The 16,206-nt window shown below is 36.8% G+C and overlaps 1 protein-coding gene across 2 annotated transcripts in view; it reads left to right on the top strand.

Annotated features, from left to right (window-relative positions):
- Positions 1 to 13,647, top strand: part of LOC131071683 (peroxisome biogenesis protein 3-2) — a 40,158-nt gene extending 26,511 nt beyond the window's left edge. For both annotated transcript variants that reach the window (XM_058007622.2, XM_058007621.2), the window contains exons 5-7: positions 1,882 to 2,000; positions 2,094 to 2,348; positions 13,002 to 13,647. In XM_058007622.2, the coding sequence (XP_057863605.2) occupies positions 1,882 to 2,000; positions 2,094 to 2,348; positions 13,002 to 13,257 (630 nt within the window). In that variant the 3' untranslated portion in view covers positions 13,258 to 13,647. The remainder of the gene's footprint in view (positions 1 to 1,881; positions 2,001 to 2,093; positions 2,349 to 13,001) is intronic.
- Positions 13,648 to 16,206: the final 2,559 nt, after the last annotated feature.

Genomic DNA, 16,206 nt, shown 5'->3' on the forward strand with positions numbered 1-16,206 from the left:
GGAGTGTAGGAAGTGGGGCGGGCTTGACAACATGGATCGATGCCAAAGTCTTTGGGTCCTATGTTAGCTTTAGGCTTGGTCGAGGAGAGAGGGAAAAGCAAGGAAAAAGGAGCTCAAGGAACGTATTGGGGGTTTAGGGGGTTCAAGAATAGGTGAATCCCTCTACATGCCATCTTCTTTGCTTGCCTTAAGGTCTATTGGAGGTTCAGGGTCTTTATGAACTTTTGAACTCTTTGACATCCTTCCATTCTTTTCATGAACTGTGTTGTGCTATACATAATGTGTTAAAGACGTTATTTTTTCAAATGTGTTAAGAGACAACTTCAATGTAGTTGGGATGGTGGGATTTTGCAATTAAATAGTGTTTACAAGCAGTGTTTGATGGAATCTCTAGGGCAAGGAGACATAGGGATGAGTTTAAGGGGGACAATTTTTTTTTTCGAACTTTGGGAATGCGGATGGGGGTAGAAGGGGGATGAATTTTGCAATGACTATTAAAGTAATATATTAAAGTTAATATTTGAAAAATTAATTATAAAAAATAGTGGAAGAAGTTTCAATTTATCATCTTTTGCACTGCCCAACATCTCAATGTTAGATATGCTGTAAACAATCTGAGTGAATTCCAGCACTGTTTTTGCTGTTTCTGTTTTCAAAGATCATAAAACTTGTTGCCATTCATCATCTGAAAAAGAGTACCAGGCTACCACATTATTAATCAAACAAATAAAAGTAGACATACCAATGCCAGCCAAATTTTGAATCAGTTGTTTTTTTAATTTAAATTAGGAGCTTCAACATGTTCCCAATCAAGGGATTCACTAGAGAATAAATCTTGACAAAGAGGTCCACAAGCAGTTGCTTTGCTAATGTACATAATTGGAATCCAAACATCCATGCTTAGATTATTGCATATGATTTTTTAAATCATTTGAATGTAATTGTAGTTGCATTACTCAAATATTCACTCAGAAAACCAAAAGTATAAATAAAACTCAATCACTTTGATTTAATCTGGTGCGACCCAAATCATTTTTTTTGCTTTTCAAAACTAAAGTGGGGGACTGGGGACAACAGGTCAGTGGGGGTGGGGGGTGGGGGGCAGCAGCTGCTAGTGAGATTGAGGGGCAGTGCCCATCATGGGGTCGAAACTCTCACAACCAAGCCCAAATTAAAGCCTTTGAAGGCATAAGGAGCTTCATGGTGCATTCGATTCTTTTTGTCTTCCTTTTCTTCTTCCTCTCGTAGTACATGGTTGGTGGGGTTGAAATGATGTGGCCAAGTGTTTTTATCGTTTTTAAGGATGGGAAGACTTGTTGAACCTCCCTTAAGATTTGTTTTAAGGTTTCTGTTTTTTTATTTAAGTTTCTGATTACTTTTGAAGAAAAAGTTTTTAAAGGGATAGGGAACAATCTGCCATCCCAGGGATGATCAAGGGAAGTCTAGATGTCCCCTAACTGCCCTGAGGATGGCAGGGTATCCCCAGACACAATCCTCAGATTAAAACATCTCAAGGGATGTCCTCTGCACTACAGGACTGTCTTGGGGACGGGACTACCTTTGGGGGTTGCGTTCGGGGAGGATGTTTCATTCCTATCCTAGCATCTCCATCCTGTCACATTTACCCTAGGGATGTATACCTGGGGGACTTTCCTGACAAGTAGTTGAAATGTGGTAAGTGTTTTAAGCCTTTCCAGGGATTAAAGAACTGGTTAGTTATTGTTGTCCACATATATTCCTTTCTAGTTCATTTTTGGTGAATTGTGGGTATTTTGATTTGAATTGGTGGTTGGTTTGTTGAAAAATGAAAAGTTTTTGTTAGTGTTACTTGGTTGGGTTCCTTGCCATGATGACACCATTTCAAATTTACCCACAATGCAGGATCAGTCTGTCGCACTTTGTCAGCATAAATTCATTGAATCTGCTGACTATCTACATCAGTATGGTGTCAGTGGTTTGATCATTCAGATGCAAGAGGTGGTTGAAAATCTTTTGAAAAGGTAAGCTGGAGTGAGATTGTATTCAGGCATATTGATTAATCTGGCCAAATTGTTTGCTAGGGTTCACTGATATAATGATGCATATTTATGCAGCAAGGATTTAAGGGAGCGTTTTACTTTTGCTGAATTGTCTGATACTTTCACAAGAATATTGGAGGCTTTTTCAAGCAGATTGGTGCATTGGATAAATTATGTAATTCCAGAAAATGGAATACTGAATGAAGAGCTTTCAGCTAGCAGCTCAATGTTTGGTGTTTCTCAATTGCCACGTGCAGTTCTTAGTCCCTTTCAAAGTGAGAGGGCTAAATTAGAGCAACTGATGGCAGAGACTCATTCTGTCCTGTCAAGGTAAGACTTTGTGCTTATGATAAGTAATTTGGCATTAGAGTTGGCAATTTTTGTTTGTCTTTACGCAGTGTGCTTATGATGTTAAATTTTGAACTGTTCATCACTAAGTTCCTATTTGCCCATATTTCTTATGATGGCAATTATTGTGTTGATATCTAGTACTTAGCAGAATCGAATTCAACTAATTGAGTGTGCATTGCTTCCTAGTTGGGTGAACTACCAAGTCTTTATAGGAATGTTGGTGTTACAATTTGCATCATTGCAAGATGTATCTTGCTACATAGCTGATGCCTGCACTTTATATGCTTGTTGTATTAATTTTCAGTTAGAATTTCCATTTATTGTTATTTGGTTTGATAATTTTTGCTGCACATAGTGGCTATAGAACTTTTCATCGCATTCCCATCAATTAGAAGCTGCTTTAGTCACAATGTTAAAACCTCTCCTAAGTTTTTGTCTAAGGGTCGCATCCATTTTTATTTATGATGAGAACAATGAATCCCTTCAGACTACTATAATATGATACATTGGTTCTAAATAAGATTCTGTTAAATATAGTATTCTGATTCATCCTTGCATATTTCTGCTGTGAACATTTCAAATATGGCATAAATGACACTAGTGTCAATCACAAGCATGGTAGCTGCAAGAAATGACACTAATAAAAACCTTAAGGGAATGATATGCATTTTTGAAGTCAGTCTTATAACCATATATTGAATAGCTTCATTCGATTTCTAAAACTACAGGTTTCCATGAAAGGCATAGTTGATGATGAGACAGTCACATGTGCTACAGTAGATTGCAATAATCATGGTTGAACTACTTGCCAAAAGCAAAAACTCGCCAAGGCCTGAAAAATAACTCGGGCAAATCTTGGCCAGTACTCGACAACTTAAAAAATTGTTTAAATTTAATTAGAATTGCATTTTTTTTGTAAAATTCAATGAAAAGATGCATCCAATGAGTCAATAAATGAGAACACAAAAGAAACAAGCTGAGTCTAGATATATTTAAATGCAAAGTGGGTACAAAATCGCATCCTCATGAGGAATGCTGATGGCTGGAAGCAAAATAGTAAATAGTTTTTGTAAAACTAAAAGTAAATACATCATTACAATTACATCTTCCTCTTCCCAACTCTAGTAAAAACTAGGGGAGAGGTAGAACTAGAGGGTCTAGTCCTAGAAGTCTGTTGTGGGCGTGACTGTGCCTCCTCGCTCGGTATGTCTGGCTCGGGCTGTGGCTCGTCCTCCATCTTGGATGAAGCTATGTCTCTAGCTGCTCCTAGCATTGGTAATGACTCCTCATCCTCCTCAATGTCATCCAGTGTGAAACCAAATCCACCCCCCTCCTCCTCCATAGCCTGCCTCTCCAAATCAGTGATATCATCCTCTGTAAACAATGGAGGTTGGTCCTGTGATGTCCAATCACTGTAAGGATCTATATCATCCAAGTCAATTGGACCAACTAGTGCTTCCTCTACCTTCCTTATGCGCAACCGAAGATTATATTGCACAAAAACAAGGTCATTGAAACGTTTTTGAGCTAACTTGCTCCTCTTTTTCGTGTGGATGGCTTCAAACAAGCTCCAATTGTGCTCACAACTGGATGAACTACAAGGCTGACATAAGATTTTGAGGGCAAATTTTTTGAGATTTGGGGTATTTCCACCCCAACTTTGCCACCAAGCATCTGCAAAATAAAATATTGAAAAGTTAGAAAGCAAAGAGAAAAGCGAAAACATAATTTGTCAATCACTTTAGACCCCAAAATGGCAAATGTTATACCTGGGGTTTGAGTGGTTCTTCCTCTCCTAGCCAGCTTTGAAGAGAATAGCTTACCCCTTGCTTCCTCATAATAATGTAGTTCGGCGACAATGAGGTCTCTCACCTCAACCTCGGGTATCATCCTTTGAATGCATGTAGTGAGGCCCTCCATGACCTCTCCATTAGGATTTGAGTAAGAACCCCCGAACTTAAAACGAGGGTTGAGAAAGTACCCTGTTGCATGAATGGGTTGGTGGAGCTGATTGTTCCACTTCTTATCAATAATTTCCCAAATGGGATCAAATTTGAGTCTATCCCCCTTGTAGTAATTTTTGATAGACTCATTGACCCTATCCATGGCCTCATAAATATATCCCTCATCTACCAAGCAGAGAACTCTAACCAAGGGCTCTGACACCTACAATTGAAAAATACAAATTACAAAAAGATTAATTAATAAAGTTACAAATTAATAATGAGAGACTTGAATCAAGAATAATTAAAAATTCAAGTTTTAAAGTTACCTTCACAATCTCTGCAGCCTTTTGTGCAAAATGTTTGTCGAAGACTATGCATGCAACACCCTCTCCTTCAGCCTTCTTTGAATAAGGCGAGTCTAGCCATGCTTGACTCACAAACATTTGTTTCAAAGAAGTCAATGCACCAAGAATGCTTTGCAACATCAAGAAAATTGTTGCAAACCTTGTGACACCAGCTCTCACCAAATCTCTCCCTTGGGTGTGCTCTTTCATGAAATGTAAAACCCAAAGGAGATTGTAAATATATTTCATGATTCTCCTTGAATCTTCCACAACTGGAGTCACCCAATCAAGTTTTCCTATGTCCTCCAAAAGAAGGTCAAGGACATGTGTTGCACAAGGTGTCCAAAAAAGAAGGGGGTTGTAATGCCCCGCCAGGAACCCCAAAGGAAAAGCCACAACAAGGGTGAAACAATTTTAAAAAAAAAGTATAAACATATTAGGTGCATTAATGACAACGTTTGCACAATAATAACACAAGCGGAAGACTTACACCAGAATTCCTTAAGGGTTACCAACGAAGAATTAAACTAACACATAAATTTCACAATTATGATTAATCCAATTAACCATCATACTTAAAGAACATAATAAGCCATATGCAATAACAGTTACACCATTGAAAGATTGAAAGGATACAATATAATTCTCTTCAATAAGCATTTACACAAATCATGAAGAAAGCTAAGAAATGACATCCAAAATTGAGGATTACATTGATCTTCCAATACATGGCTCTCAATATACATAAAAGGATAACATCTTGAACAAATACATGGTTACAAGAGTTCATAATACAATTGACCACATAGGCCTCCAAAGAACAATAATCTCCAAACATGAGATAGAGCATGAGTCACGAACCATAGAAACATCTGCAAAGCCAATCCTCGCATGAAGGTACGAACAAGAATATTCGATGGGAAGTGGCACTACCACCCGACCATGTAACTCCCAAAATGGAATCACCCCACCGTGCTAGGAGATAGCAGAGGACCCTCAAGCAAGCAAAAGCATGACATGGTCGACAAAACAATACGACTCCATGACAGCACAATACTACTCCACAATAATCCAGGTGACTCAACATCACAATACACAAGTGAACCTAAAGAGAGAGTGTCATCGCATAGCTTATGATGGTTACCATGGTCGGTCTCCATAGGTCCCGACCCCCATCCTGGGTTATCCTGGTAACCTTTCCCGAACCTCCGGCTCCAACTAAGTCTCATGCGGACCCTACTAGCCTTTCATGAAGACAAGGTGGTTGGTTTGCCATTCTAGGCCTTCTCACTACATCATGAGCCCTTTACAAGCACTCAACCATGCGCGAGGTACAATATCTTATATAATGTTATAAACTACCCACCTAATCAATTATTAGATTATCACTTATTAGCTGACTTTCGATGGGTTATCCTGCCATCCACTTTGGGCGCGGCCCCCACTCGAAAGCTACTCTCTCAAAGGACACTAAACAAACATGGTCACTCCACGAGGACCCTATGGTGAAGCAAACAACCATAACACCACTATCCAAATACAAGTGGTCAAACAAGGACATACTGACTCTTGGTTAACCATAAGGCAAAGACACTACATGGTTAAGACAACGAGGTCATCATATATCACTTGGTCAAGAGGTACCCAAATACGCCACAACGAGACGACTGAACCATAGACGAGAAACAACCACAATAAAACTCTTTGCAAGGAAAGCTAATTTCACTAAGTCCGCACTCAGACAATCTTTGAGAAAATCAGCATCATAAGCACTTGCAACTTCATTGATTGAAAATTAAATAAACACTCTTATACGACATTCACATCTATTTAATTTCCAAATTCAATATACCAATATAGAATAAAATCCATATTAATTATTCAACCGAATAAAATATGATTTATAATAAACATATACTCCATTTCCAGAATACATCTAAAATTTACCAATTATAAATTAATAATTCCCAAAACCTTGATTTCAATAAATAAATTTATTAAATCAATATGAAAATCACTTTACACTACCATTGATATTTAACATTAAAACCAACTTAAAAATATTTCATTGCGTTTATAAAATTAAATAAACGACATGCAATAAGTTGTACCGCGAAGGGTACAAAGGCATGCGGGGGCCAAAGCCTACCCGCGTTAGTGTTGCTGCCGGAACAGTAGGCACTACTTGCCGGTAGTACTGCTACCGCGTAGCAGCCCTATCGACCGGTAGTGTTGCTACCGTGTAGCAGTACTGCCGACCGGTAGTGCTGCTACCTGCGGGTATTTAGACACTACTGACCCGTGTGGTGGGGCTAGCTCGCCACGGGGTAAGGTTGAACCAAAGAATAATAAATTTCCTCTTCCTTTGCAATATTAAATCGATTTAATAAGTAATCGATTCATCCCTTGTTCACCGTTTTCACGGAAACACAAGCACAGTGCCAAACTCCAGAATACAAAGGGATATTTACCAATAAGGTAAATGGTGAATTAAAATCACACAAGAACCCAATAAATAAAGATTTAGGCAACAATAGAAGAATTTAAGAGATAGGAGAAGGATTAAGACAAATTTCCTCACTTTCATTACACAGGAAGAATTCCTTACATCTATCAAGAGGTAAACAACCAATTCTTGCCATCATAAGCCCCAAATCTTGGGCAAATAGATACTAGAAAACACACAACAAACTAAATCTATTCCTTTCTATTCCAAATAGAAAGAGATAATTCAACAACAATTAACAAACAACAAATAGAAAGATAACCCATTTCTTTCCCATATGCAAACATTTGATATGAATTCCACAAAATCAACAATAACACTCACTCTTCCTTTCATTTCAATCATTCAACAAGAATTTACAAGGAGATTTACATTTTTCAACACACAGGAAGCAACTAAAACATTCAAAATTAAATTTCAAAACAAGAAGAGAGTATCCAACCTTCCAGCAAACTAGGAAGCAAAATGATGGAAGAATCCCAATTCTTGCAAACCAAATCCAAGTCCAGCTCCTCTTCCAGAATGGTTTTCCAAATTTCTCTTTCAAAATTTTTGCCTCCCCATTCCCGTGAACTCCTAGGAATATATGGGAAAATAATTTCAACCTAAACTTTCTAGGTTAAAAGTTTTCCCAACCAATCAAATTAAATTATTTTAAAAAGTAGGAACAATCAGATTTACTTTATCCAAAACAATTCTTTTCCAACAAATAAAATGCAAAAGTCAAATGGAAAGGTAAAAAGAAAAGCTTTTTATTAATTTTCTATTTTCCAAGATACTTTCTGTCAACATAAGCATTCAACATTTAAATGGTAGGCAAATACTTATTTCCTTCCACAAAATGTTAATACAACTATTCACAATAAAATAAGCCAATTTAACCATTTAATTCAAGCAATTCAATTATTTAATTAAATCCATAGATGTATGAGCATAATAATCAACTAGTTACACCAGCATAAAAATAGCATCATTCACTCAATTAAATAACCATTCAAATAAACGAAAGCACGCAAAACGAAGAATGATCAAATGACGACTCACAAATGACCAAACCAAAGCACTATGACTCGCATACCGGCCAGACGGGAAAGACAACCGATTGACAACACTCACACGAGTGTAACTGCGGGTCATGTTAGGGTCCAACCACTATCTCCTCCACTCCCATCGAACAAATAAGGCACGCTCAGACTTGTGAAACCAAGTGGAGTCAATACCCCGTACCTACCCGGTACTTGTACCTGCAATGTCCTTCACCAAAGAACCACACGTGCATATAAACAAATATATAAACAGACATGACACACACACCGATGAAGGAGAATCGTGACGTTCCCTGTCTCACCGGAGTGTGAAGGAAAATCATCTCCTCGCATCCCATACACATGCAAACACACAACATATAAATAATGGATCGCACATATAAGGTAAAAGTGTCAGTCCATATAAAAATAACATTAGTCATAAGCGCTGAGATACTGCATGAAAGCATATACCACAAATCCAGATAAAGCATGAAATAACATCGCATAAAGTCTGAATCAATATACAATAATGTTCCATTGAACAGTCAATTGAAGTCAAACATAAATACAAAAGAGTCTGATCGAAGAGGGGTACTACAGGGGTGCCTATCTTGGAGGATTCTACCTGCTGCCACATATGCTGCTACATTATCTGTGATTATTTGCACCACATTCTCTACTCCCACCTCCATGACAATGTGCTCCAACATTCTAGCCAATGTTTATGCATTTTTCACCTTATTGGAGGCATCAACCAATTTCAAGAACACCACATTGTCCTTGCAAGCAACTAGAAAAATAATAATGGTGTGGTTTTTGTCATTTGTCCACCCATCCGAAAGAATGGTGCAGCCATACTTTCTCCATTCATTTCTTTGGTCCTCCACCGCTTCTTTTGCCCTATCAACTGCATTTGTGAGCGACCTACAAGAACAAAGTGAAATTAGGTCTTAGTACACAATTTTGATTTAACAAACGAGAAAAACAATTAAAAATGAAATCAAGTGGACTATTTACTAACCTCCCACCCAAATCCTTGCGAGAGGGGGCCTTGTACTCTTTTTCTGAAACTGTCATTGCGGTAACCAAATTTAGCCAATAAGGACTGTCTGCCACATTGAATGGGATGTTGTTGAAGTACCAAAAATCAGCATATGCAATGTTTGTTTTCTCATGTGCCTCTCTATTCCTTCTAGTGGCCTCTAATGATAGTTGTGTTCCAGGTGTGTTCCTAGGCACAAAATAACTACCTATAGGCTGTCCCTGATGGTGATGCAACAGGTACTTTACTAGAGGAAGTAGAAGTGGTGGCCGAGGTGGTGTTGGGTTTGTAGATACATGGGCCACAACGAGAGCCTACTATGCCCTGAAGTGCGTCTTCTTCTTCAATGTCAATTGAAGCACCTTGAGATTCAGCTATGGCTGCTCTCATGGTTAGTTATGCCCTCTCCTTTTGTAATTTTTTCTCTTCCCCAGCTGAAAGTAAGGCATTAATGTTTCTTTTTATTTTTTCGGTGGCCCCAAGACATACCCTAGCATCATGCTTCTCAATGCCTGCAAGCTAGTATTTGAGGCGGTTTATGCCTCCATGATTTACTTTTTCACATTTAATGCAAATCGCCAACCTAGGGTCCGGTCCTTCATAGGCATACCTCCAAGCCCTATCTCTAGCATCTTTAGGACGGGTGCCTATATATCCAAATGGGCATATTATACCCTGAATTTGCCATATTGAATTAATGGTTAACTGTTAACCTACACATACAAAGTGAAAAGACAAAGTTAATATTTAGTTTAACAATTTAGCAAACTATCTAAATTAGTTTAAATAATTTTAGACATCATTCAAAGTTAAAAAAATAAAAAAAATATTAGGGTTTGATTTTTTTTGAAAAACAAGAGATTCTTCAAAAAAATAGTAAAAATAGTGAAAAATTCAACAAAACTTGTAAAAAATAGTTTTAAATCTTGTTCCAATGACTCAAACATTGGGAATCTGATTTTTCTTCAAAAACCACTTCAATCTGCTTCAAATCCGCCTCAAATCCACTTCAAATCGATGGAAATCAGTAGTCAAGTATTTGGAAGAGTTATTTTTCCCCTCTCAGCAAAATAGAAGTCAAGAAATGATGAAATAAAACCTTTTTTTGCCATTTTTTCCTCTTGAACACTGGCGGCCGAGTTTTAAATACGGTCTCGCCGAGTTTTTGGCACGAGTTAAGTCGTTAAAACTTGCGAGTTTTTAACTACTCGCCGAGTAGTTCATCTATGGTATAAATTATATTAACATGACCTTTACTGTTGGTGTTTTCTCATCCTATTTTCAACGTCTACCATTGGATTCTTTGTATAAGCAGGGAAGATGTCCAACAAATTCTCATTCAATAATTTCTATGATTGAGTTATATGCTACAGATCCAATCCTTAACTACAGCATTGCCTTTGCAGCATTGGCATTTTCTTCCAGTCAGATTGATTGAGTGATGACAGATTCAAATAGAGTTGGACAGGAGACAGAATAGATGTAGATAATTCTTAAATCAACTAACTTGTTCATATCTATCCCAATATTGATTCATGCACATAATAGAGAATCAATCAGCCTTTTCATCACTAGGGATTCAAATTCAAAAAAGTAGACATGAAGAGGGGAATCCTGTTTGTGTTGAGCATAAGCATAGTTAGATTAATGTTCAGTTGGACAGATTGCCATGGTAACAAACAAGTTAGTTGGTCATTGATAGCAAGAGAGTAGGGAAGAAGTGTGAAGAGCAAGTGTGATTCCTCACTCCCGCTGTATATTGATTCTATATTATTCTCTATCTGGATCGGTATGAGAATATCACGGTACTACCATCCACCTAAGGTAAGGCATAAGTGGCTACCTTTCTAGAGTTGGAAACTTCATATTTGGATCTTTTTGACATGGACAAAGCTTTTCATTCTGATATTACTTGCTGCATTCCTAACCAAATCAGATAAATACAAAACAAATTGAACAAAGAAAGATATAAAAATGGGAAGCACTTGCTCACTCAGGATGGACTACACCTGCAAAGCCTGCTTTAACATGAGAACTCACACAATTGCAACTTTCTAGGTTTTCAATAAGAAAATAATAAATATGATTGAAAATATACATCTTACAGGGTTTTCCTTCATTATACACTCAATGGGAAAATAAATCATAATCAGCCAATGACTCAACGCTTATTAACCGAGGACAATTCTTCATTAATCCTATGTAAACAAAACATGATTTCAGTAATAAGATCAAGGCCAGGGACTGGAATTAGGGATGAAGAACTAAGTATAACTGTATGTCATGCCCAGGTACAAAACAGAGGAACACTTTATATTTTGTTTGCTAATGATCCAGTACATAGGACTAAACAAATGCTTTGAGAAAATTTAGTGCATGTTTCTGAGATCAGTTCATATTGTTTAAAATTTAGTTTACTGTAATGCCCCCTGTTTAAAGGCTGTCAATTCCCAAAGGGAAACACACATTACTACTTACAATGTTACAGTAATTATGAATTAATGACCAGGGTTGCTCATAGTACAATTAGGTATTGTCTTTATTCAGGCCTAATCTTAATCCCTTCTAATTTCTAATCCTGGATAGGAGACTTGCTTGTCTAGGGTGCGATGATACCATCTCCAATGTCCATAATGCAGCCTAGATTACAGGAACCTCTGTCCATTCACCCTTGGGGCCTGCAGCCCAGATTTCAGGATCATGAGTTCTTTCACCCTTGGGGCTCATCTATCATGAGATGGGTTTACTCCGCCTCTTCCTAACAGCATCACACCACTCAGGAAAATGGATCAGAACTGGGCATAGGTCTGTAAATAGGCCAATATCTTGTTGTACTATGTCAATGTTTAATCCTAAGATTTCAGACATATCTGATATTTATCTTATTATGTTATCTATCAGTCATGAAACATTAATTCAACAACTTAGATGCTTATTGTAATTATAAAAGAAAGAGTATCATTGTTCCGTTCAGAACAACATACCAATCTCTGTCCAAGGCAGAAAGTATTAGTTGTTTGTAAACTAATGAGATCTCCAATTCGGTTCAGACCCAAGCCTGATTCTCAGTTGATATCTTCTTATTCTTCCCAATGCCTACCATGTAGGGAAAAACATCCATAAGACATGTCCCATCCCTTGTGGCTGTCACCACTCTTCATATTAGAAATCGCATCGGTTTCATATAATGCTAATGCACCTCCTGATTACTAATCGTGACATGTCCTTGCCTCGATTCATATTCTATTTACTATCTTTTCTTAATTAAAGTCTGGGTTCCATATCTCACCCCGTTCTCTTATAGTTGGCGTGACTACTAATTAATCTTTGCAAACGGTTTACTATTAATTATTGTTTAGTCTCTGCAGATTAATTAATTTAATAAATAAATGAACAATTAAATAGTAAATATCATTAAATACACTTGTTACATATTTCTTATCAATTTATTGTGCTTCCATGGGCAGTGTAATTCGATGAACCTCCGATGATGTACATACAGGGTTATGACTTTTACCTGATACGTGAGATTTTTAGTCCATTAGATTGGGAGAAAGCTTCTGGAAACTCTAATTTATTTATATTGATGATTTGAATAATACTCCATGGTACATGATCTTTTGCTTTTATCCTGATAAAGGATAATGAGTGTGATCTGAAACATATGCATAAATAAATTATAGTGTCTTCTAGAAGCTTCTACCTGATTATTCTATATTGTTAAAAATGATTTATAATGACATGATTCATATCTGGCTGGTGACAGTGATGACTTTGGGGTGATTCTGGAATTAGCACTGAAGGCTGTTTTGGACAACATGATGAAAGAGTTCTATACCATCTTCGAGGGCAACACTTCTGGGGGAATTCCTTTAGCTAAGATTTTACCTCCAGTGGCTCGTGTAAGTTCTGTCCTCCTGGAGCATCCTATCAAAAACAGGTTCATCAACATTATTGGTAATCTTCCACAGGTGCAATCATTTTATGCTCTTGTTTATGCAAATGTTGGAGCAATGTCATAGTGATTAACTTGTTTCATTACACCCTGTATAGTAAAATTTTCATATTTACTATGTAATTTACTCGTGTTCTTATATCTGCTGTAATGGCACATTGCATTTGCTACGAATTGCATTCCAAATTGGAATATTGATTTAGTACAAGCCATGTGGCCAAGGCTTGCCAAAGTAATTTTGTATAGCTTTGAAAAATATAATTTTTGAAGGTTTTTAGAATGTTGAGGATCTAAAGACGCTTTTAAATGTTTTCACTCCTGGACAAAGGGTTATCGCATGGTGTAATGTGATATGCTACAGATTTCCATTTAATGGATTGTAATATGCAGAATTTATTTGGAGGTGGAAGATAGAGATTATATATAGATCATTCTGATGATGTTTGATATTTGTCTTTGTATCTTGTCACTAATCTTCTATTAATGATATCAGATTTCCACAATCCATAATGCTGATTATTGCTGTTTTTAGATTCGATTGTGTGTTTTTGCATATATGTCTTGATTTCACAGTCCATGATCTATTATTAGGATGTTAGAGAGCTCAAGGAGGAGGAAAATAGTTTGCTACAGATCTGGATAGATTGACTAAAAAGAGGGAGAGGAGTGGGAGAGAGGAGAGGTTGCATGTCTAACGAGGTACAAGAATATGACACAAGGGAACAATCTTTTAATAATAGATAAACAAAAAATAAAAATCAATAAAACAAAACAGAAAATTAACACTTTTTTTTTATACAGCACACATGTATACTTCAGACTAAATCTGTATCAAAATTAATTTAATACCATATGTATCATATATATAAAACTATCGATCGTATCCTAAAAAATATTTAAGATTATTACACAAATTTTATAATATTAAAAATGAGCTTTTACGTACAAGTATTATTTTTTTGGCTTATCTATAAAAATTGAAATTACAATATAATAAATATATTTACAAAATAAAAATTGAACTACAAATCTACAAGCATATGTAGATATTTAATAATATATATAAAATAGTTGCAATTTTATGAGAGAAATTAATTAAAAAATAGATGCTTCAAGGACATTTTTTGATGTAATATTTATATAATTAAACATATATATGCTAGTAGCATTCATGACATGTTAGACATCTGAATTAAGATTAGGGTTAAGGTTATAATTAAGGCTAGGTTTAAGGATTAGGGTTAGGGTTAGGGTTAGGGTCAAGGCTAGAGATGGAATTAGGGTTAGGGTTATAAATTGATAGGGTTAGGGTTACAACTAGAGTTAGGGTTATAGTAAAGATTTGGGATAGAACTAGGGTTAGAGTTAGGGTTAGAGAGTGCTAGGATTAGGATTGGTGTTGGGGTTGAGATAGAATTAGGACTAGGGTAAGGTTATGGTTAGGGTTAGAGATAGAATTAGGGTTAGCGTTAGAGATACAATTAGGATTAGGGTTGGGTTAAGGTAAGGATTAGAGATAGAATTAGGATTAAGGGTAGGGTTAGGGTTAGGTTAGAGAGAAAATTAGGATTAGGATTGTGGTTAGTATTAGGATTAAGATTGATTAGGATTGTGGTTAGCATTAGGATTAGGATTAGGGTTAGAGATAGAATTAGGATTAGGGTTAGGGGTAGGGTGAGGATGAGGGATAGGATTAAGGTTAGGGTTAGAGACAAAATTAGGATTATGGTTGAGGTTATGTTAGGATTAGGGTTGGGGTTGGGTTGGGTTAATGATAGAATTAGGATTAGGGGTAGGGTTGGGGTTAAGATTAGGGTTATTGATAGAATTAGGGTTAGGGTTAGAGATAGAATATTGAGTAGGGTTGGGGTTAGCACTAGGACTATGATTAAGGTTAGAGTAAGAGAGAGAATTAGGGTTAGGGTTAAGATTAGGGTTAGGGTTAGGGTTAGGGTTAGCTTAGCGTTAGGATTAACGTTAGAGATAAAATCATGATTAGAGGTAGGGGTAGGGTTAGGGCTAACATTACATGAATTCCCATTACAATCAATGTAAAATAAGTAATAGTCTTATTTTATAATGAAATTCTAACCATAACCCTCAACATAACGTTGACTTTGATTGTTGGCTTGAAGATGATTGTAATGGATGACTTCATGTGTTGTCATTGATGGCACATATATACACACACATGTTCACATTGTCATAGTCATCTTAGTTAAGACAAACTGGTATTATATGTATAGTAAAGTTCAAATGGTTTTGAGGGTGTCTAACCGGTATATGTAGACAACCGGTATATGCAGGAATGTCATGACACCAACTTGGAGATTTAGTTGAGATCATCAAGGAAGCAAATGGAGGACAATCGATCTATAAGTTGGAAGAGGTTAACTCTTATCCGGTATCGATGTTCCAACCGGTTTCACTGATTGAGTGATGAGTTATCCATAATCGACAAATTTGGCGGCAATATGTGATGTGTTATTTTAGATTGTCCAGATACACTGCACCTAGGAAATTGTGATATGATTCCTGAGCCGACATGAAATCTAATGTCTATATAATGACATTATGATGAACTATTTTGATGATGTGAGATAGAAGTGTTAAGTTGTTGCTATTTATTGAAGGCGTTGCAGAGTATGTCGGTGATGCAGTTTTGAGTGACTAGAAGAGGATCTATTCAAGCAAGTTGTGCTACTTCTAGATCACACCACCTGTTGTTTTCTAATCACTACAATAGTCAAATCCCCTAACCGAGTAAGCTCTAACAAGGTGTTCCATTAGTTTGGGTTTGAAATCCTCTACCGAGGTTACTTCTAACAGGGTACTACCTTTAACAAGTTATAGCTCCTAACAGGGCTTTAGGATCTTTAACAGGATTCGCTCCTAGCAGAGCACTTTTGTAGACCCTAACCAGTCAGTCACCTATTATTGTAGATAGTTAACTTGTGAGTCCCATCTCACCGTGGTTTTTTCCAGTTGGGTTTTCCACGTATAAACACTTGTATTA

The sequence above is a fragment of the Cryptomeria japonica genome, chromosome 10 (genome assembly GCF_030272615.1).
Source record: "Cryptomeria japonica chromosome 10, Sugi_1.0, whole genome shotgun sequence".
Lineage (NCBI taxonomy): Eukaryota > Viridiplantae > Streptophyta > Pinopsida > Cupressales > Cupressaceae > Cryptomeria > Cryptomeria japonica.